This window comes from Octodon degus, unplaced genomic scaffold (assembly GCF_000260255.1).
Source record: "Octodon degus isolate 3935 unplaced genomic scaffold, OctDeg1.0 scaffold00005, whole genome shotgun sequence".
Classification (NCBI taxonomy): Eukaryota; Metazoa; Chordata; class Mammalia; order Rodentia; family Octodontidae; genus Octodon; species Octodon degus.
Genome location: NW_004524581.1, coordinates 29,024,641 through 29,043,629, shown reverse-complemented (window position 1 = coordinate 29,043,629; position 18,989 = coordinate 29,024,641). Strand labels below are relative to the sequence as shown.

General features: G+C 50.0%; 1 protein-coding gene across 1 annotated transcript; it reads left to right on the top strand.

The window, feature by feature from the left end:
* Positions 1 to 188: 188 nt before the first annotated feature.
* On the top strand, positions 189 to 11,058 carry Lhfpl5 (LHFPL tetraspan subfamily member 5). Its single transcript, XM_004624195.3, has 3 exons — positions 189 to 621; positions 5,344 to 5,580; positions 11,031 to 11,058. Exons 1-3 carry the CDS (start codon positions 210 to 212, stop codon positions 11,039 to 11,041), a joined length of 660 nt encoding a protein of 219 aa, XP_004624252.1. The 5' UTR covers positions 189 to 209; the 3' UTR covers positions 11,042 to 11,058.
* The last annotated feature ends 7,931 nt before the right edge of the window (positions 11,059 to 18,989 follow it).

The window sequence follows — 18,989 nt, the reverse complement described above, 5'->3', positions numbered from 1 at the left end:
GCGGCGGAGAAAGAGGCGGCCGAGGCCCGGAGGGTCGGCGTCTAGAGGGCCGGCGGGCGGCGCGGGCCGGCGCCCTGCAAGCTGCCCCGAGGAAACCGAGGTCGGCCTTGGCCCGCTCAGCGTCTTCTCCCGCCCGCAGGGGCCTCTCCCAGTGTCCTGCCTCAGCCTCCCCCCGGTCCTGGCCGGGGAGCGCGACCGCGGCCCTCGCCATGGTGAAGCTGCTGCCCGCGCAGGAGGCGGCCAGGATCTACCACACCAACTACGTGCGGAACGCGCGCGCCGTGGGCGTGATGTGGGGCACGCTCACCATCTGCTTCTCGGTTCTGGTCATGGCCCTCTTCATCCAGCCCTACTGGATCGGCGACAGTGTGAGCACACCGCAGGCCGGCTACTTCGGCCTCTTCTCCTACTGTGTGGGCAACGTGCTGTCATCCGAGCTCATCTGCAAAGGCGGCCCCCTCGACTTCGGCTCCATCCCCTCCAGGGCCTTCAAGACGGCCATGTTCTTCGTAGCCCTGGCCATGTTCCTCATCATCGGCTCCATTATCTGCTTCAGCCTGTTCTTCGTGTGCAACACGGCCACGGTGTACAAGATCTGTGCGTGGATGCAGCTGGCGGCAGGTGAGCGGCGGGCGGGGGAGGCCCCGTCGCCACAGACCGAAGCTCCGAGGAGCCTCTGGGTCTCATGCTCTGACAAGACGGGTGGGGCACAAAGGACCTTCAGAGGCCGCACTGTTCAGTGCTCCACCTTTTCCTTTTCGGGGGTGGACTCTCTTGGGGTAGCCCAGAGAGAGGTGACTTCCAGGGGCACACAGCCCTGGGAGAAGAAATCAGGTGTTCCGGCCCTCCCAGGCCACCGTGGCAGAGGTTGCAGTTCTGGACAGAGAAAGAAGGGAGCATCTGCTGTCATCCTTGTCAGAATAGGCCCTGACCCTTGCCACATAGGGATGCCAGTTCTAGTGCCCTACTTCCTAGCCGACCTGGCCCCCTCTGCTGGGCGCTGTTCCTCCACTTTTCATGGCACCCGATGCCCTCTGACCTTCCTCTGTCCCTCTTGCCTCAAACCTCTCCCCCTGATGGTTTCAAGGTCAGTGTCGATTCTGGAGCATAACTGTCACCCTGGGTGTGGTCTCTTCTTAGAAACGTGCGTCTCAAGGCTCCTCTTACTGGGGAGCGAAGCCTTTGTTCCTCAAGCTGGAGGTTCTACACTTGAGGCAGCAACTAGAGCAGTGTTACATGAGGTTGGGGGAGCTGCCAAGGGTCCTGTAAAGCTGCGCAATGGGTGGTGTCCCGAGGCCAGGCCTTCCCTGCCCTTGTCCTGTCCCTGGCCCAAGGAACAGACAGATAAGATCTCATCTTCATCTGCAGCTGTTCGCCCTTGGTCCAGCCCACCCAAGGTGGGTGGTGCTATCTTAGGGGAAAGGAACAGGACACTACATCTCAGAACACAAAACACAGAAATGGAACTGCAGAGTCAGGAGGCCTCCTGGGAGCAGAACCCCACCCTCAACTTAGAAGAGGAGTCAGATTTGGCCAAGAACTGCCCATCAGCTGGCAACTGGGGACCTAGCAGAACTAAGGCAGCAGGTCCCGAGGAACTAGATGTGTTCTAGAAACGTTTTTGTTGAGGCCCACATCGACATAAGTAAAATGACTCACACAATGGCTGAACATATCCCAGCTAGAAGGGCCTCATCGCCACTCAGCAGGGGAGTGTTCCTCGGTCACAGAGAAGGCTGTTAGTGGGAACTTGTCTTTGGGTACAGTGGGTGGGAGACAGGTGCTCAGTTCTCAGTCTTGTTCCAGGCCACTAACCTGGCTCCTAAGCACCCAGCCATCCCCTTCCCGTATCCCTGCCTCTATAGTCTCCCCACATGCACGTCTCGGTGGGCAATAGGAAGAAAGACGGAGGGTAGCCTGAAGGCCTAGCAGTTCTGGGTGGGAGAGGAGGAGGATGGACGCCTCTCTCATTCTTGTGCTCCCCCCTACCTTGGTGTCCTGTGACAGGTGCTGCTCGCTAATTGGGCAGTGGCAGCAAGGCCTGGCTGGGGGAGGCATCCCCTGGTCATTTGAGTCAGACCTTATCTGGGTCAGAGCTGGAAAAACTGATAGCAGAGGTGGCCAGGTGGCAGCCCATGAAACATGGATGCTGGGGAGGGTGAAGCTGGCATCGTGTTCCCATTCTGCTGTATGGGGGAGGGGAGGGTGAGCCCGAGGGAGGGCTGAGGTGCAGCCATGTCCCCCCGTGAGCAGCTGGGAGATACATCCACTTAGGGAGCCCTAAACTAGGAGGCCTAACCCTGCCCACAAAGAGGGGAGCAGAGGACTGGTGCTACAGCAGGGTGGGCTGCAGCTGGGGGAGTTAGCTGACCTTCTGGAGGCCACAGGGGGGCTGAGCCTGGTGCCAGCTCCTCGAGACATGGCCAGACACATTGCTTGTCGCCTGTACGGCTTGGCAAACCCAGGTCTTGGTCTATTTAGCAGGCTCTCAAGCGATCTGCGACTGAGGGGCCAGGAGAGTTAAACAACCCAAATCTGCTTCTCATAATTCTGGAGGCAAAAAATCTGCCATCAGGCCAGCAGTTCAGTCCTGGCGAGAGGCAGGGGCTGTCATGGGCTGCTGGTTTCCCGTGTCCATAAAGGATGAGAAGAGGGGCAAGAAGGCTCTCTGGGGTCCCTTGCATGAGGGCTCCACCCACATGACCTACTTCCCTCTCCAGAGCCTCACTTCTGATATCATCACATTGGGGTCAGGATTTCATTGTATGGGTTTTGGGGAACCCAAAAATTCAGGCCATGGGACCTCACCTGTAGGCTGCCATGATAGTCCCCCTTCCTTGGGACTCTTGAGAGGATGGGATGACCTAATGCCTGCACAGTAATGTGGAAAGCATCCATCAGGACGGGAAGTAAGGCCACAGTATTACCAATTCCCAGGCCTTGTGGGTTGACACCAACTTTGTCTCTGCCTATGGTGCATGCCCGCTGGGGACTAGTAGGGGGTTCTCTTCCCCCTTCTGAACCTAAGATGGCAGAGCTCCTTGTCACTGGCTGATGTTACTGCGCGGGGGAAGACAGCCTGGGGAGGTCTCCCACTGGCAGTTGAAGGCTCTGGCTAGAAGTGCTCACAGCGTTCCCGCTCACCTCTCATTGGCCAAAGGACCTCAGGCAGCCCTGCCTAACCTCAAGGGAGGGAGCCACAAAGTACGAAGTGCAAGCCCCGCTTGTGCCTGGAATGCCTGTACCTGGGCAGCTCTGATTACATCACATCCTCCAAGGTGGCTTCCGTCTGACTCCATCACCAACAACAGCAACGGTCAACACTCAGTGGCCACTTAGCATGTGCCAGCCCTGGGTGACAGGTGTTTTCCATATGTGTTCACACTTAATTCTTGTGTCCCTGCTGTAACTCAGGTATCAGCCTACTTTACTGATGAAAGGATGGAAGTTGGAAAGGGTAAGCACCCTGTGAACACCAGGCTGGCCTCTGCACGAGGGGGCCTGGGATGGCCGCAGCAACAATCACCTATTTCCAGGACAGAGGCTCTTGGCTCGCTCCCAGAGTACCTGTAGGGAGATGCTCTAGAAAAGGAAGTGACAACAGGAGAGGTGGGAGCATGAGAAATCTGGAGGGCAGCTCCTTCCCACATTCACTCCTGCACTCAGCATTTGTGGGGTGTTTCTTAAGCCAAGGATCGGGCCAGCCACAGGAGGGCTGGATCCACCACCTGGGAAAGGGCCCAGATACACAGGCTTTACCAGATTGCTGTGGGAGAAGTGATCCCTTCCCTTGAACTCAGGGTCCTGTCCCTCATTTGTCACAAGTGTGAAATGGCCCCACTAAATACATTCAACTCTTTGGAGAGTGAGTGAGACAGACAGAAATTCAGCTCTTGACTCTGCATGGCTGGATGACTGGCAGGTGAGCTCCTGGCTTCTCTGAGACTCAGTTCTCAGCATCAGTAGGATGACAACACGAGCATTTGGCCTGCTCCACAGAACTTTGGCCGGAGTCAGGATGTGCATGAGCTGACTGTGGCCTCTGAGGGGACCACGCAAGCTAGCGTCCACAAAAATCAAGGGAAGCCACTCAGGCAGGGAGGTGGCACCCTGGTCTTGATATTTTTGGTTTTTGTTTGATCTTCTGGGCTTCCTTGCGAGGACAAGCCCGGCTCAGTCATTGTAGCTTTGGGTCTCAAAGGTGCTTGAGGCACTTCCTGGGGGCTGCAGGTTAGAGCGCAGCCTTGAACTACAGAGCTGCTGCGGCTGTGGAAAGAGGGCTGGGAAGGGACAAGGACGGAGAGCGCTCGCACGGCAGCTGGGCGTGGGGTCATAGCCCTGGCCTATGCCTCTGTTTGTGCTTTCCCTTAGTGAAACCAAGGCTGGGGCGTGGCTCATGGGAGGGGGCTGGAGCCACGGGTGAAGGCAGGCAGAGTGGCATTTCCAGCCCCATGCAGTGGAGACATGGGGTGCCGTGCAGAGCGTGCCTAGGTGCGTCCTAGTGCCTAGGTGTGTGCCTGGCACCGTTCCAGGCACCTTTCACGTCTTAACTCACTTGAAGTCATTGCAGCCCCAAGTAGGTAGTGTTGTCTTCATTTTATAGAGGAGGAAACTCGGGTCGCACAGCTAGTCCACAAAGAGCCGGGCTTGACATCCAGGCCATGTGGCCTGGGGTTCCCCACATTTCCTACTGAGAAGGGCCTGGAAGAGCATTTTCCAAACAGGGTTCCGGAGCCAACCCTGACCTGGGGGGCAGCATGTGAAATGAACGTTCCAGCGGATTCTGAAGCTGAGGGGCCAAGGGCGGGTGCGCTGGCTGACATGCGCTTGTGGAAGGCTCAAGAAGGGGGCTGTCAGGGTGGGGCTAGGACGCTGCCGGTGATCACCCAATTGAAGAGCCCGAGGCATAGCTCACGTCATCGTGCTGTGGACAGTAAAGTGGAAAAGTGGCTAATGAAAGCTGTGGCCCGGTGCTTTCTTATTCCAGTTATTTCAGAGATGCTGCAATGTGAACACCAAGTGCTGTGGGCTGGGGTCAGATTTTGGGTGCCTCTCCAAACCCAGGGAGAGGGCCCACGGGTACTGGTGGGACCACCTGGTGCCTGGTGAGGTGCTCGGCTCTCCCTGGGGTGAGGCGCTCAGCTGTCCCTGGACTGTGCACCCTGGGGGCCCCTGTTTTAGCTTTCGGAACCTCAGGCTTTGCATGTGTACACTATAAGGATGGCAGAAGCTGCTCCTGACACCACCCCAGGCTCACTCACAGGAGATAACGAGGGCAGCTCACGGTGGAAGGCAGCTGGCCCGCCCACCGGCCTGATGCCACCCTCTCTCTCGTCCCTTCAGCCACAGGTCTAATGATCGGCTGCCTGGTCTACCCGGACGGTTGGGACTCCAGCGAGGTGCGGCGCATGTGCGGGGAGCAGACGGGCAAGTACACGCTGGGCCACTGCACCATCCGCTGGGCCTTCATGCTGGCCATCCTCAGCATCGGCGATGCCCTCATCCTCTCCTTCTTGGCCTTTGTGCTGGGCTACCGGCAGGACAAGCTCCTCCCTGATGACTACAAGGCAGACGGAAAAGGTAACGTGTGAGACGTTACCTCTGTGAGACGGCATCCCAGCCAGCCTCCTGGGTCTTGATTCCTGGGCTGAGGACACTGAGATTAAGCAGATGCTGCCCTTGAGCTCCCTCGGGCGAAGGCCTGTGGAAGGCTGCAGGCAAGCCCTGTGGGGCAGAGGCTGTGACAAGGTGCCCCCAGCATCTAGAGGGAGAATACTGGCACAGGCCAAGGAGCTAAGCAGATGTCCCCTAGGTAGGGAGACAAAGGACAGAAGCAGAAGAGGTGTGTTGTCAGAGAGGGAGAGGAGACAATGCTGGGGACGCCTGGCAAGCCACCCAGGAAGTGCGCTGTCTGAAGTGACAGTGCCTGAGGTACAGAAGGTCCCCAGGCTCCCTTGGGTTAGGGCAGCATGCCATTCTCCTCATATCCATCCCGTTTCAGGTCTGTCTCAGCCACATCCCACGCACCAGCCAGAAGGGCCCTTGGGAACGGGTTCTTCCTAAGCTGCTCCCCGCCAGCCCCTCCTTCCTAGGGGCACTGCGCTGTCTTCAAAGCAGGGGAGTCACCTCCTTGTTCCAGGGCAAGGCCTGTCTCAACCCCAGGGACCCTGAAATGCCTCCTTGCAGCAGGGCCCTGGTGCTCCTCAAGTCTCTGTCCCCAGAATGGTCTCCATGCAGGACCACGGAGATGTTTGCTATTTTATTTTATTAGACAGGATCTCATTATGTAGTTCAGGCTGGCCTCAAACTCCCAGGGATCCTCTTGCCTTAGCCTCCTGAGAGTTGTGATTATAGGCGTGCATCTCCACACCTGGCTATTTTTGACCTCTTAGGGCCTTTAAAGGGACTATCATCATAGTGTCCAAAGTCCAGAGGGGGTTTGTGGCAAATCTATGCAAAGACACAATTAGGGTCGGGTCAGCAAGCGTGGCAGGCCTCCAGCCCCACATGCCCAGGGACTCACTGTGTATGAGCTAAGTTGCCTGCATACTTTTTTCCCATTATCTTTAGACCTGGACACTTGGTCCTGGACTACTCAGAAGGTGGTTTAGTCCCAGAAAGCAGACTCTAGGTTGGCCCTCCACTTCTCCCCTAGCTGTTTTCTTGGCTACCTTCTGCCTCATATCAAGTCCAGAAAGTGGGCTCCACGGTGGGCCAGCTCCTTCTTCTCAGCCTGTCCCTTGGCTACCTCCTGCCTTTCCTTGAGAGCCCTGTTGGGAGGGGCAGAGAGGCTGCTATTTAGGAGCCTCTTTCCACACACAGGCGTCCCGAGGCAGTGCTGCAGTTGGGTGCTGTCTCCCTCCAGCCCACCTGAACACACAGAGGCATCCTTACCCTATACTTCCTTTCTTCTGCACAAGAGATTCTGTGTAAATCCCCTTTCAGGTTCTTTCTTGGAGACGGTTAGCAATTTGCCACTCTCCTTCCCAGTCCGACTGTCAGCGCCCCTTCCTCTCCTCCCTGGACCCTCAGATCCCACCCGTCTCGCTCTCCTCCCCACATTTTAGTTCTTCACTATCATAAAACACACAGAAGAATGCTTGCCTTATTCTTTTTGCTTATAGAAAGCAAAGCAGGGCTGGGGAGATGGCTCAGTAGGATAAGTGCTTGACTGGCAAACACAAGGATCTGAGTTCAATCCCCGGTTCCGCCAAAAAAAAGAAAAAAGAAAGCAAAGCAGAAGCAGCTGTGTGGCCTCTCGGAGTACACTTAGTACCTCCTGGAGATCTTCGGTTCTTCCTTCAAAGCACACAGCTGGCAGCGGGAGTCAGGGTGGTTGCTAGCTCTGAGCCACTTTGCCGCTTCACCAGCACCATGACTCTCCAGGAAGGAGAACAGCAGCCCTGCTCCGCCACTTCCCTGTGTGGGCTGGGACAATGAAAGTGGTCTGAAGCCATGCTCAAAGGGGAAGCTGTCCACGCCTCGGGGTGTCAGGAGGCAAAGGAGAGTGGACACGGGCACAGAGAAGGTGGAGCGTGAGCTTAGCTGAGCCCTGCAGGAGCTGTGTAGCTTCTGAGCCTCAGTTTCCTCACTGGAGCTTAATGTAAACAGGGAGAGGGTCCTTCTTTACTCACTCACACTCACACTCACAGACACACACACACAGACACACACACACACACACAGACACACACACACAGCCTAAAGATTACACCATAAACAAGATGAGGACATCTGCTTTTGTCACTTCTAGTTAACATTGTACTGGACACTATAGCCAGGATGGGCAAGAAACTAAAAATCCATTTGGAAAGGAAAATTTAAAATAATGACACACACCTATTTGCCGAGAGATGATCTTCTGTCTGAAAGATCCTACACAATCCACTAAAAACTACTACAGATGAGACTCAAGCTCAGCAAAGCTGCAGTACCCAAGACTAATACACCAAAATCTATTGTGTTTGTATACCCAAGCTAGGACCAATCTGAAAATGAAATTAAGTTTATTAAAATCGCGTCAAAAGGCACAAAGTTTTTAGGGATAAGGCTAATGAAAGAAGTGCAAAACTGGAGGATGAAAATCAGAAAGCATTGCTAAATGAAATGTCTAAGACTGGGCGTGGTGGCGCGTGCCTGTAATCCCAGCGCTTGGGAGGCTGAAAGCAGGCGATCACTAAGAGTCCAATTTACATAGTGAGACCCTGGAGACCCTGTACTAAGTATATAAAAATAAAATAAAATAGAAAAATGAAATGTTTAAATAAATGGGAGGACATCTCGTGTTCATGTATGGGAAGACAATAGGATCAAGATGGCAATACGCACTGGGTGTGGTGGCGCACGCCCATTACCCCAGCATGAGGAGGCTGAGGCAGGAGGATTGCTATGAGTTTGAGGCCAGCCTGAACTGTACAGTTAGACCCTGTCTCAGATGTCAATGCCGCCTGAACTGATCTACAGATGCTTTGCCGTCCCTGCCTAAATCTCATCTGGACTTTTGCAGAAATTGGCAACTCAAGCCTAAAACTCCTATGGTAATTCACGGAACTCAGAAGTCAAAATAATGCAGAACAACAACAAAACTGGAAGAAGACTCGCACATTTCAATTTAAGAATCTACTACAGTTACAGTTGTCAAGATGGTGAAATACCAGGGGCACAAAGATAGGCTTGTTCCTCGGAACACAACACACTGCAAATAAACCCAAGCACTTATGGCTAATTTTCAACAAAGACACCAAGACTATTTTTTTTTTAATTTTTTTAAAAAATTATTTATTTATTTATTTATGTGTGTGTGTGACCAGCTCAGCCCACCAGGGGGCGGGCTGGCTGGCATGTGGTGCTGGGGGATTGAACCGCGGTCCCTGTGCTTTGCTGAGCTTGTTCTAAGTAAGTGCTTTAGACCACTGAGCCATCTCACCAGCCCCGCCAAGACTATTGAGTGGGGAGATAAGGCTTTCCAATAAGTGGTGCTCATGCAAGTGCAAGCGTGAAGTTGGTCCCGTACCTGCACATAGAAAATTAACTCAAAATGGATCAAAGGCCTACATGTAAAACTATAAAAATCTTAGAGAAAATCATAGGCATATATCTTCATCAACTTGGCTTAGGCAGTGGTTTTGTTTTTGTTTTTTGAGCCAGGGTCTCATGTAGTTCAGCCTGGCCTTGAACTCCCTTATGTAGCCCAGGCTGTCCCCAAACTCATGGTGGTCCTCCTGCCTCAGCCTCCAAGTGCTGGGATTACAGGTGTGTAATCCCAGCCCAGCTGAGGCAATGGTTCCTTAGGTATAATACTTATGCATGTGTAACCAATAGGGAGAAAATAAATTGGGCTTCATTTTCATTGAGTGCTATAATCCTAGCAGGTGGGAGGCCGATGCAGAAGGATCATTACCAGTCTGAGGCCAGCCTGGCCTACAAAGTGAGTTCAAGGGGAGCCTGAACTACATAGCCATACTCTATTTCAGGGAAGCGCTTATTCCACTGAGCCATTTCCCCAGCCCCTAAATGTTAGTTTAAGTATTTTATTTATTTTTGGCCGAACCAGGGATTGAACTCAGGCCCTTGCGCTTGCCAGGGAAGCGCTTATTGCGATACTCTATTTCAAAAAGACAAAAAAACTTGCCTGGCAAGCTCAGGGTCCAGAGTTCAATCCCCAGTACCGGAAAAAAAAAAAAAATTAAACTTGGGATTCAAAGGACACCAATTAAAAAAAAAAGGAAGGGGCCGGAGAGATGGCTTAGTGGAATAAGCGCTTCCCTGGCAAGTGCAAGGGGCTGAGTTCAATTCGCAGTTCCGCAAAAAAAGAAGAAGAAGAAGAAAGAAGGAGGAGGAGGAGGAGGAGGAGGAGGAGGAGGAGCTGGAGGCTGGGAGAAAATATTTGCAAGTTGTCATCAGCAAGTGAAAACCCACCCTAATGCATTTATCCCCACAGTGAAATACTAAGCAGCCACGAAGCAGAATGAAGTCCTGGGAACTGCCGCGGTGCGCAGCAGCCTTGAAAGCACTGTGGTAAAGACCGGCTTCCGCTTGGTACACACCATTCTGTGCACATGCGCCGAAGTGAGCGCACAATTCCATTTATATAAAGTATTCTTAGCAGGCAAATCTGGAGCTGGATTAGCAGCTTAGTGGGGCAGAGAAGGGGGCAGAACTGAGTTGCTACTGATGAACACAGCATTTCTCCCAGGGGTGATGAAAACATCTTGGAATAGTAGTAATGGTGGCCCAATCTAGCAAATATATGAAAAACCACTGCGTTGTGTACTTCAGTGAATTTTGTTAGTGAATTACATGAATAAACTGGCTGTGCTGAGGATAGCAGAGTGAGAGGTTCCGGCCCTGCTTGAATGCTGAGCTATTATGGTGGTCATCTAGTATGGCTGAAGCCCTTGCGACAGCAGCTCACCTTCCCAGAGACCACCTCCAGCTTCTCCTCCAGCTCACCCAGGCTGCAATTTCCTTTCACCTTTCCCGCCGCCTCAGGGAAGACCCCAATCAACTCCTCAGAGATTCCTAAACATCCCCCTCAAGCCCCACCCCTAACAAAAGTCCTTAAAAGCCTCAGCTTTCTTTGTCTCAGGCCAGAGGATCTACCTGACCCATCCGCCCTCGATCCTGTCCTTCGAGTTAATAAAGGCTTTTTTTTTTTATCTTTTCCATCTCTTTACTCTTTTTCAGGAAGCCTAAAAACCTATCACAAAGCACTAGCACATTACAGCTGATTAATAAGTTAGTTCTCTCTTGGCAGTACTTCTTTTTATATCCAATCAATAGCAAACACTGTGCTTCCCTTGGGCAGACCTTTAGGCCCCGGGGGTGCAGGGGTGAGTGAAGAAGCCCAAGCTAGAGCTTCCAGCCTGGTAAGGGAGACAGCCATGCAATGCAGAATTAGGAGCTGGTAAGTGGGAGGAGTAAAAGGCTGGCTTTCTTCAGTCGAGGAATCTATGTTGGAGGGAGGAGTGCTCTGGCACTGGCTCTAAAAACAAGGCTTGGCTATAAACACCTATTGTTCTGTATTACAGAGGAAGTCTGAAGCCGCTGGAGCGCTGGTGAGTATTTCCATTGAACGGTGGTCAGCATACTCTTGGGAGGACTGGGGCCTGCCGCTTCCTTTGTGACTCAGGCAGAATGACTAATGGGCTGCACTGGAGGGGCTTCCACTCGGCCTGGGAGAGAGGACCCATGACCCCCTGGTGGGAGTCATTTGGCATCAGACCTACACAGGGTGGGGCGGGGCAAGCAGAAAGTCTTTTTTAGGTGTATGGGCGGGGTGGGGGGTTCCTTTTCTTTTCTTTTCTTTCTTTCTTTTTTTTTTTTTTTTTTTGCAGAGGTTGGGATTGAACTCAGGCCCTTGTGCTTGCCAGGCAAGCGCTTATTCTACTGAGCCATTTCCCTGGCCCGGTTTCTTTTATTTTGAGACAAGGTTTCATGGTGTAGCTCTGGCTGGCCTCGAACTTGTGGTGAACCTAGCACACACCTAAATGCATTTATCCTGACAATGAAATATTAACCAGCCACGAAACAGAAGTAGTGATAAATGCTGTGGATGAACCTTGAACGCATCATGTTAAAGAAGCCCAACGCCGAAGAGCAGCGTCTGCTTGGAAATACACACGATTCCATTTATATATAAAGTGTTCTCAACAAGCAAGTTTCCTCATTTCCCGAGCGCTGGGATTACAGCAAGGCATGGCCACACCCAGCCTGTGTGTTCCGAGGTGCGGAAGAAGAACAGGGAGAGAAAGGCAGAACTGAAAACAGGCAGGGGTTAGTTTCATAAGCTCATTATTAGGTGGAGCCTGGCAGGTATTATTCTGTCCTTTTCTTTTTCTTTTATTGATTTACTGTCTGGCAAAAGGACTGCAGTTCTAAAAAGCTATCCAAGTTCTTTTATATGACAAATATAAGAGAAGAGGGAGTAATACACATCAGAGACAGGCTAAGGAAGGCGATGGCTGAGGCCTTTGGCAGAACAAGAACCTTCCTGAACAGTTTCAAAACTTTGTTTCGCAGCCTCGGTGGCATCTCTTCGTTCAGTTCAATAGTATGCCTATGGCCAACCTTCTTAGATGGGTGTTCCTTGTACCCCAAGAATTACACATTCTTATACAGGAAGAGAATACACACACAGGAGATTATGGTAGGGTGTGATTGTACCTAATTCACTGTATGGCCCAAAATGTGAGTGTTGCAGAAAACCAGGTGAGTAAAAGGTGTTAAGTTTGATCCCAGGGCACTAGGGAGTCACTTCAGTGGAGGTGGCACCTGGGCGAGGCTGGGAAGGATGTGTAAAAGGTTAGTCAGTTGGGGATGAGGAAGGGTGGCACTCTAGGTCAGAAAACAAAATATTCAAAAGGCCTCTGGACGAGGAGTGGACGTGTGAACTGTGTTGCAGAACACAAGGTGAGCACTGGTCTGGCTGGCGAGGAGGGGCTCCAGGAGAAGCAAAAGGTGTGAGACATTTAGGTAAACAATGAGCCTAAATTTCAGAGGCTTCCAATGACAGGGAGCTTGGATTTTATTCCACAGGCATCACTAATTACTCCTGAGTGAGGAAGACCTATCTTGGAAGAGGCAGAGGAATGTAGAATGGGCTGCAGGGAAGCTGAGGCGTAGAGGTGGCTCTGGAAGCCAGGTGACCAACAGGACGTCAGAAACAACGGGAAGCGGAGTTTCATACTGGAGGTCCTTCAAGTGGGAGTCAAAACTTGCCGTCTGAGGGGAGAAAGGAAGGAAAGGAGCAAGAACTTGGGTGTAAACTTGCGTAGCCAAGAACAGTAATACCAGAGCTGGCAGTAGCTGAGAAGGGAGACTAATCTTGGAGGGCAGGTGGTGTAAACATGTAGAGCCAGGCTAAGTTTTGAGGTTACAGTAGAAAAATCAAACTGAGTATTTGTGAGATGTGTGTGTGCCCGTTTTTGCAGGTCCACACTCCTTTATGTATGATCTGAAGTCCAAAGAGTGCTGCAAACTAAAGCTTTGTTTTTTTATTTTGCAGCACTCACTTGGCCACAAAGCTTGGCCTGAATAGACACAGCGACTTTTATGGTCATTATCCTATTTATTGTGCATTTCCATACTCTGAAAAAAATCAGGATCACTTGGATGAGTTTGTGCTGCTGAAACTGAAAACTGCAGAACGTTACATGTAGCACGAGGGAGGGGGACAGTGTTCCGCAGTCACTTAGCAGCCTTGGTTGGCTGGGACTCACTGTCTTGGGCCAGGCTGCCAGGGAAAAGTGCCAGCTCTTGGTCAGAACGAGGCAAGCAGGGCAAGTACCAAACTAACTTCAGCAAATGCAGGGGAGTGCAGGAAATAGCCGTGAGCCTTCTGCCTGCCAGGAGTGAGTCCCAGCCACCCCTCTGCCCTCCTGGGAAGGCGACACCACATGGTCTCAGAACCCACACCACACGCCCTCACCCAGTCCTGCACATGCATTCTGAAACAGCTGGCCTCAGTGGCTTTGATTCAAGGATAATGGACCTCTTTTATCACTTATTGAGCACTTTTAAGTTGGGCATTAATATTTTTAGAAATTGTATCACATAGGCTCATTTTCAGAAAGAATTTTAAGTGATTTATAATAAATATACTAGAAAACCTAATAAAATAGGTCAGACAGAGTGAAATATTGAACAAAGCTAGGCTAACAGGATTACTATACTGAGTATTAAATTTAGCATCTTGGTAGCTGAGGCAATGAGAAAAACAATGAATTAACCAGTTTTAATATCTGATTTAAAAAGGAAGCAACGCATATTTGTCTTTTACTTTCCAGTATTTTGTGGCTTTAGCATGAGAGAGGAGGAAGGGAGGGAGAAGGGAAGAAAAGAAAGGTACAAAGGATGGAAGGATGGATGGATGGATGGATGGATGGATGGATGGATGGATGGAAGGGGCAAGCAATTAGTATCCCCTAACAGGGGACTACAGGCCTGCAGCAGGCCAGGTAGAGCTGAGTGTGTGTGTGTGTGTGTGGGGGGGGATTATCACTTCAATTATTTTTATTTTGCGAAGTACCAAATTATAAATAATTATTGGGGCTGGGGAGATGGCTCAGGAGACCAAGTGCTTCCCTGGCAAGCACAAGGGTCTGAGTTCAATCCCTGGTTCTGCCCCCCTCCCAAATAATAATAATTATGCACAGCACTGTCATTCCATTACAACATAATTCTCAAACCAGTGTGCAGGCAGTCACCTGTGGGGCTTATTAAATGTGGATTCTGTTTCAGCGGCTCAAGGGGGTTGCAGAGAGCTTCCGGGGATACGGAACATACTTTGAGAAGTAAAGTACTATATTAGAACATCTGAAATTTCTTTTTCTTCATGTTTTTTTTTTTTTTTACATTCATTAATAAAGCTCTATAAAGCCACAAATTCCACAGCACTGCTATACGAGTTTTCTAAACCAGACCTTCATCATTAGACGTGGGGTTGCCACTGTGGGTAACAACGTTTTGCTGCTGTTGCATTTTAAGTACAATCTGGAGTCAAAGGGTAACTATGTATCTACACCACAGTCCTGTTAGGAAAGCCCAGAGGGGCTGCGCTCACGCTGGTACACACGAGGCCACTCCCGAGTCTCAGTCGAGCGGAAGTTAAAATGCGAGCAAACACTTTCAAGTTGGCTTTTAAAAATGTCATTTTAACGCTGCAAATCTTGTTTTTCTCACCTCACAGATCATCTATCTCCCAGAGGAAAATCAGGACTCTAATTCTTCAGAAACAGACATTCTTTCCATCCAGTTTTCTCGTCCCTGGCTACCACAGGCCCGGGACCCAAAGCCTCTCACCCCGTGCCTAGGGCTCAAGTCTCCTGAAGGAAGGGCCGCTGCCCGTAGGGCACTTCGGTGAACAACTGCAGGGCTCCCCAGAGCTACGCGGTGGCTGGGCGGCTGGGCGGCCACCCTCTTCCCTCAGGGCCTTACGCATTCTTCTGAAGACACACGCACCAGCTGCTCAAAAAAGGGCTTCTGAAGAGGAGGCGGTGAGAGTGCACTGGGTCACTTCGGGCGCCCTTTGCTCCTCCCCTTTTCTTTACTGCTGCTCAGAAAAGGAGAGCGCACCAGAACTGGAGCCCTTTAACATCCATCAGGAAGTCTAAGGAACGTCAGGTAAATGCAGGGCCTTAGAACCCCGGGGGCTCGGGTGTAGATCAGAGGGGTGCTTGCCAGGCAGGGCTGAGGGCCTGGATTCCATCTCAGCACCATACACAACCCCAGAAACCACACCAAACCAAACCCTTCTTGACACTAATTTGGGAACCCCACTCTTAGCAATAAATCAGTTTATCCCAAAGTCGATCCTAACCCAACCAGATCCAGAAATGAATCTCCTAGGGCCAGCAAGCTAGCTCAGCAGACTAAGCGCCTGCTTAAGCAAGCACAGGGACCACGGTTTGATCCACAGCACCACATGCCAAGCCGGCCCACCCTCGGGCATAACCTGTAATCCCAGTGATAGGGAGGTTAAGCTAGGAAGATCACGAGTCTGAGCTGCACAGTGAGACCCTGTACCAAATACATTAAAAAAAAAAAAAAAGAAAGAAAAAAAAAAGAATTTCCTGCCACTGTCCATTTAGGTCTCACCTCACTACGCAAATGCCCTGCCTCAAGAGTGTGGTTTTGTTGATTACAATTGGCACATGGGCCTGAGGAACAGGATCTGGCCTTTGTAAAAATCTACTGGGTAATCTAGTTTCTCAGAGGTGAAGACAGAGTAAATGCTGGAGAGAACTACAGGGAACCTTGCTGCTTCATCAAGTTGTATGGGAGTTTATCCTTGGCTGCTGGGCACACAGTGTACCTCAACAATCATGCTGTTCCCTGTTCAGTTCAAGTGGGCTACGAACAAATGCTCCAGTGCTGGGCCAATGAAACAGCAATGAGAATGACTATGGTGGAATGACTGTCACTTTGTCCCTAGCAGGTGATTTACAAGGCAACTGGTCCACAGAAGCTCTGAGAGGCGGTGGTTAGGGTGCATCTGCCTACTGCCCATGTTACCCTTGCCAGAAAAGTGGATTCCACCCAAACAGAAGCTGTTTATAATCAGGAGCCCATGCTGGGGGAGGACCTGAGTCACATGGCCCTGCATATCACCTCTTAAGAAAAAAGGAAATTCAACCTGGTAACAATAGTTTTGGTTCAGATATTTTACCAGTTCTTTTCAAGTGGCTTTACTTTTAGATAAGTTTGGTCTTCTTTTTTTTTTTTTTTTAGATTAAGTTTTCAAGGGTACTTTGAATCTCCTCTTTGGAAGTATATAGAATAAAAATCAATGAAACTGGCATCTCCTCACTGAGTGGTCTGATTCTTCCCTCGCTTCTGCCTTGCCTGGCTGCCACAGGCCGAGAAGGCAGGTTCAAAAGGATCATCACTTTCAGCTCAAGTGGGAACACAAAAGAAATCCTAAATGCTTTTACTGTATCACAGCTCTGTATGAGTTACCTAGTGCTGACCAACTGCTACAGAACTCAGCGGCTTATTGCACCTATCTCACAACTTCTGTAGGTGAGTGAGGAATTCTAGCAAACCTTGGCTAAGTATCTTGGCTTCCTGGTTTCTCATAAGGCTGTAATTCTGATGGAGCCAACCCCAAACTCAGGGGTTGTCTGCATGGTTGCTGGCACTGAGAGTCTCCGTTCTTTGCTGGCTGGCCGCCTCTCTGAGGGCACTCGCATTGGCAGCTGCTTCCTCAGAACAAAAGTTCCAAAAGAGAATGTAACTCGGGAGGTTGTGGCACTCAGAAGACTGCTATGAACTCAAGGCCAGTCTGGACTGGAGAGCAATATCCTGTCTCAAAACAAAAACAAAAACAGACAAGGGAACAAAATCCACAACCTGCTAGTAACCTAGTTTTATCAGAAATGTTATCCCATTTTCAGCTTACTGTGTTAGGACAGTCAAAATGCACAGCCCCACACACCACACAGCAGAAGACACAAGGCAGGAAAACCAGGCAGTGGGGATCACTAGGGCCCTTTTAAGTTGTTTTCAGTTATTCAGCCAATTTCTTGGTGAAGTGAGCACTTAACAGCAAGGTTTATTGGCACAAAGTTTACTCTAATAGCCTTCATGCCAACAGTCCTGTTTTGTAGTACACCAATGCTTCAAAAGCAGAACTTCAATACTTCACGCTAGCTCACACTTCTGGTAGGACTCATGTACCTCCGACACCAACCACTGCCTTCTCTATCAAGTAACCCAAAGCTAGCGGTGCAAACTATGTGCCAGTGGACAACCCTGAATAGCACTTCTGTAAGTAGCCCAGTGTCATGTACAGCATAAGGCCTGTACTGTATTAAAAAGGGCATATCAGAACAACAGGAAAGAGCATGACAAAAATCTAAGGTGGCAGCTATAAAGTCAAACTGTCCATCTACATATAGTGTTAGAAACCCTTCTCTGGGGGCCTGCCCATTAGGTCAGTGGTTTAAGTTGCCTGCTGAAACAAAGCAGTGAGACTTAGGATGCTGTGGTTCGATCCCCAGATCCAGAAGCCAAACCAGAGCTTCCTGGAATGTATCCTGAGGCCACAAAAAAGAAAAGAAACCCTTCTCAGAAGAAACGGTGTAGGGGCTGGGGATGTAGCTCAGTGCTAAGAGTGCTTGCCTAAGGTCTTGAGTTCAATCCCCAATATCAGACACACAGAAAATAAGAAATGGTATAGTCAGCAAACAGTACTACACACCAAGATAAACTTAATTCCTTGGCTAAAATTTCTAAATATTTAACACAATCTCAAAATTTCTAGATTCTTAATTGGGATATTGAGGTTAATAATTCTGTAACAACATAAAGATAAATGCTATCACACATGGAACTGATTCAGACTGTTAAAAACATCTTTATGAGCTGGAGATACAGCTCAGTGGCACAGCAACTGCCTGGCAGACTCAGGTCCCAAGTCTGATTCTGGTACCAAAAATAAATACAATAGGGCTGGGGAGATAGCTCGGCGGCCCAAGTACCTGCCTGGCAAGCACAAGGATTAAGGTCTGATCCCTGTTACTGCATGCCAGGTGTGCTGTGCTGGCCAATGTAACTGGGCGTGGTGGCGCACGCCGGTAATCCCAGCACTGGGGAGGTTGAGACAGGTGGATCGCTATAAGTCCAAGTTGTGCAACAAGACCCTATATCAAACAATAATTTTTTTTAAATTTAAAAAATAAAAACATTTTTAGTGACAAAAGAAATAGACCTTCACAGTAGACCTCTAGGTTTACAGCCATCTTCCTGTAGTAATATCCTGAAGCACAGCGCCCAGTGCTCCTACCAACTACCAAGGCAATGAGCATTCAAGCTTCTCTGCTGTCAGGAACACGTGAAAAGCCCCAAGAGCTCTATGTTCATACAACTTCGGAGACATCATCTTGTTTTTGTCAGTCTGGTAAACACTAAGGACAATCGCAACAGATTATACTCTGGCCACCACCATGAACATACTGGTATCTCAAGAAGGCACAACTCAAACATTTACTACAACAGTTTATGGAGTTCAGGGATAGGTAGTAAAGCACTAAGAAAACACTAAAAATACCACATATAAGAATGAAATTCCTAGGAAACATGACAGTGACAAGCCATACAGTTATATGTAGAAGGTGGGCAAGGCAATGATCCTGAGGATCTCCAGATTTTTGAATCTAGCAGTTAATTGGAAAGATTCTCACCCTGACTGACTATATATACTGATACCTGTGAACTAAGCAACTGCACTGCAGATGGTAATCTGTAATAGTAGGTTCATGCTTGGAGTGCCTGTCATTCTGGTCTTCTGAATACAGGCTGCTTGTCATGACATGCCAGTTGCTGCTGTGCTGTCTCTTGGGTAGATGATTGCTCAAAAAGGGGGTGATGAATGAAGGCAAAAGATAGGAAATGAAATGCTGTGGGACTATCCTGCTTCAAGGTTGTATATGGTTAGATTTTTGGACTTATGTGTAAACATAAGAAGTATATAATTCTTTATGCCTTTT

Coding starts and splice junctions, on each gene's coding strand:
- Lhfpl5 (XM_004624195.3), top strand. CDS start 210: ATGGTGAAGCTGCTGCCCGCGCAGGAGGCGGCCAGGATCTACCACACC. Junction 622..5,343: donor GTGGATGCAGCTGGCGGCAG/GTGAGCGGCGGG, acceptor TCGTCCCTTCAG/CCACAGGTCTAATGATCGGC.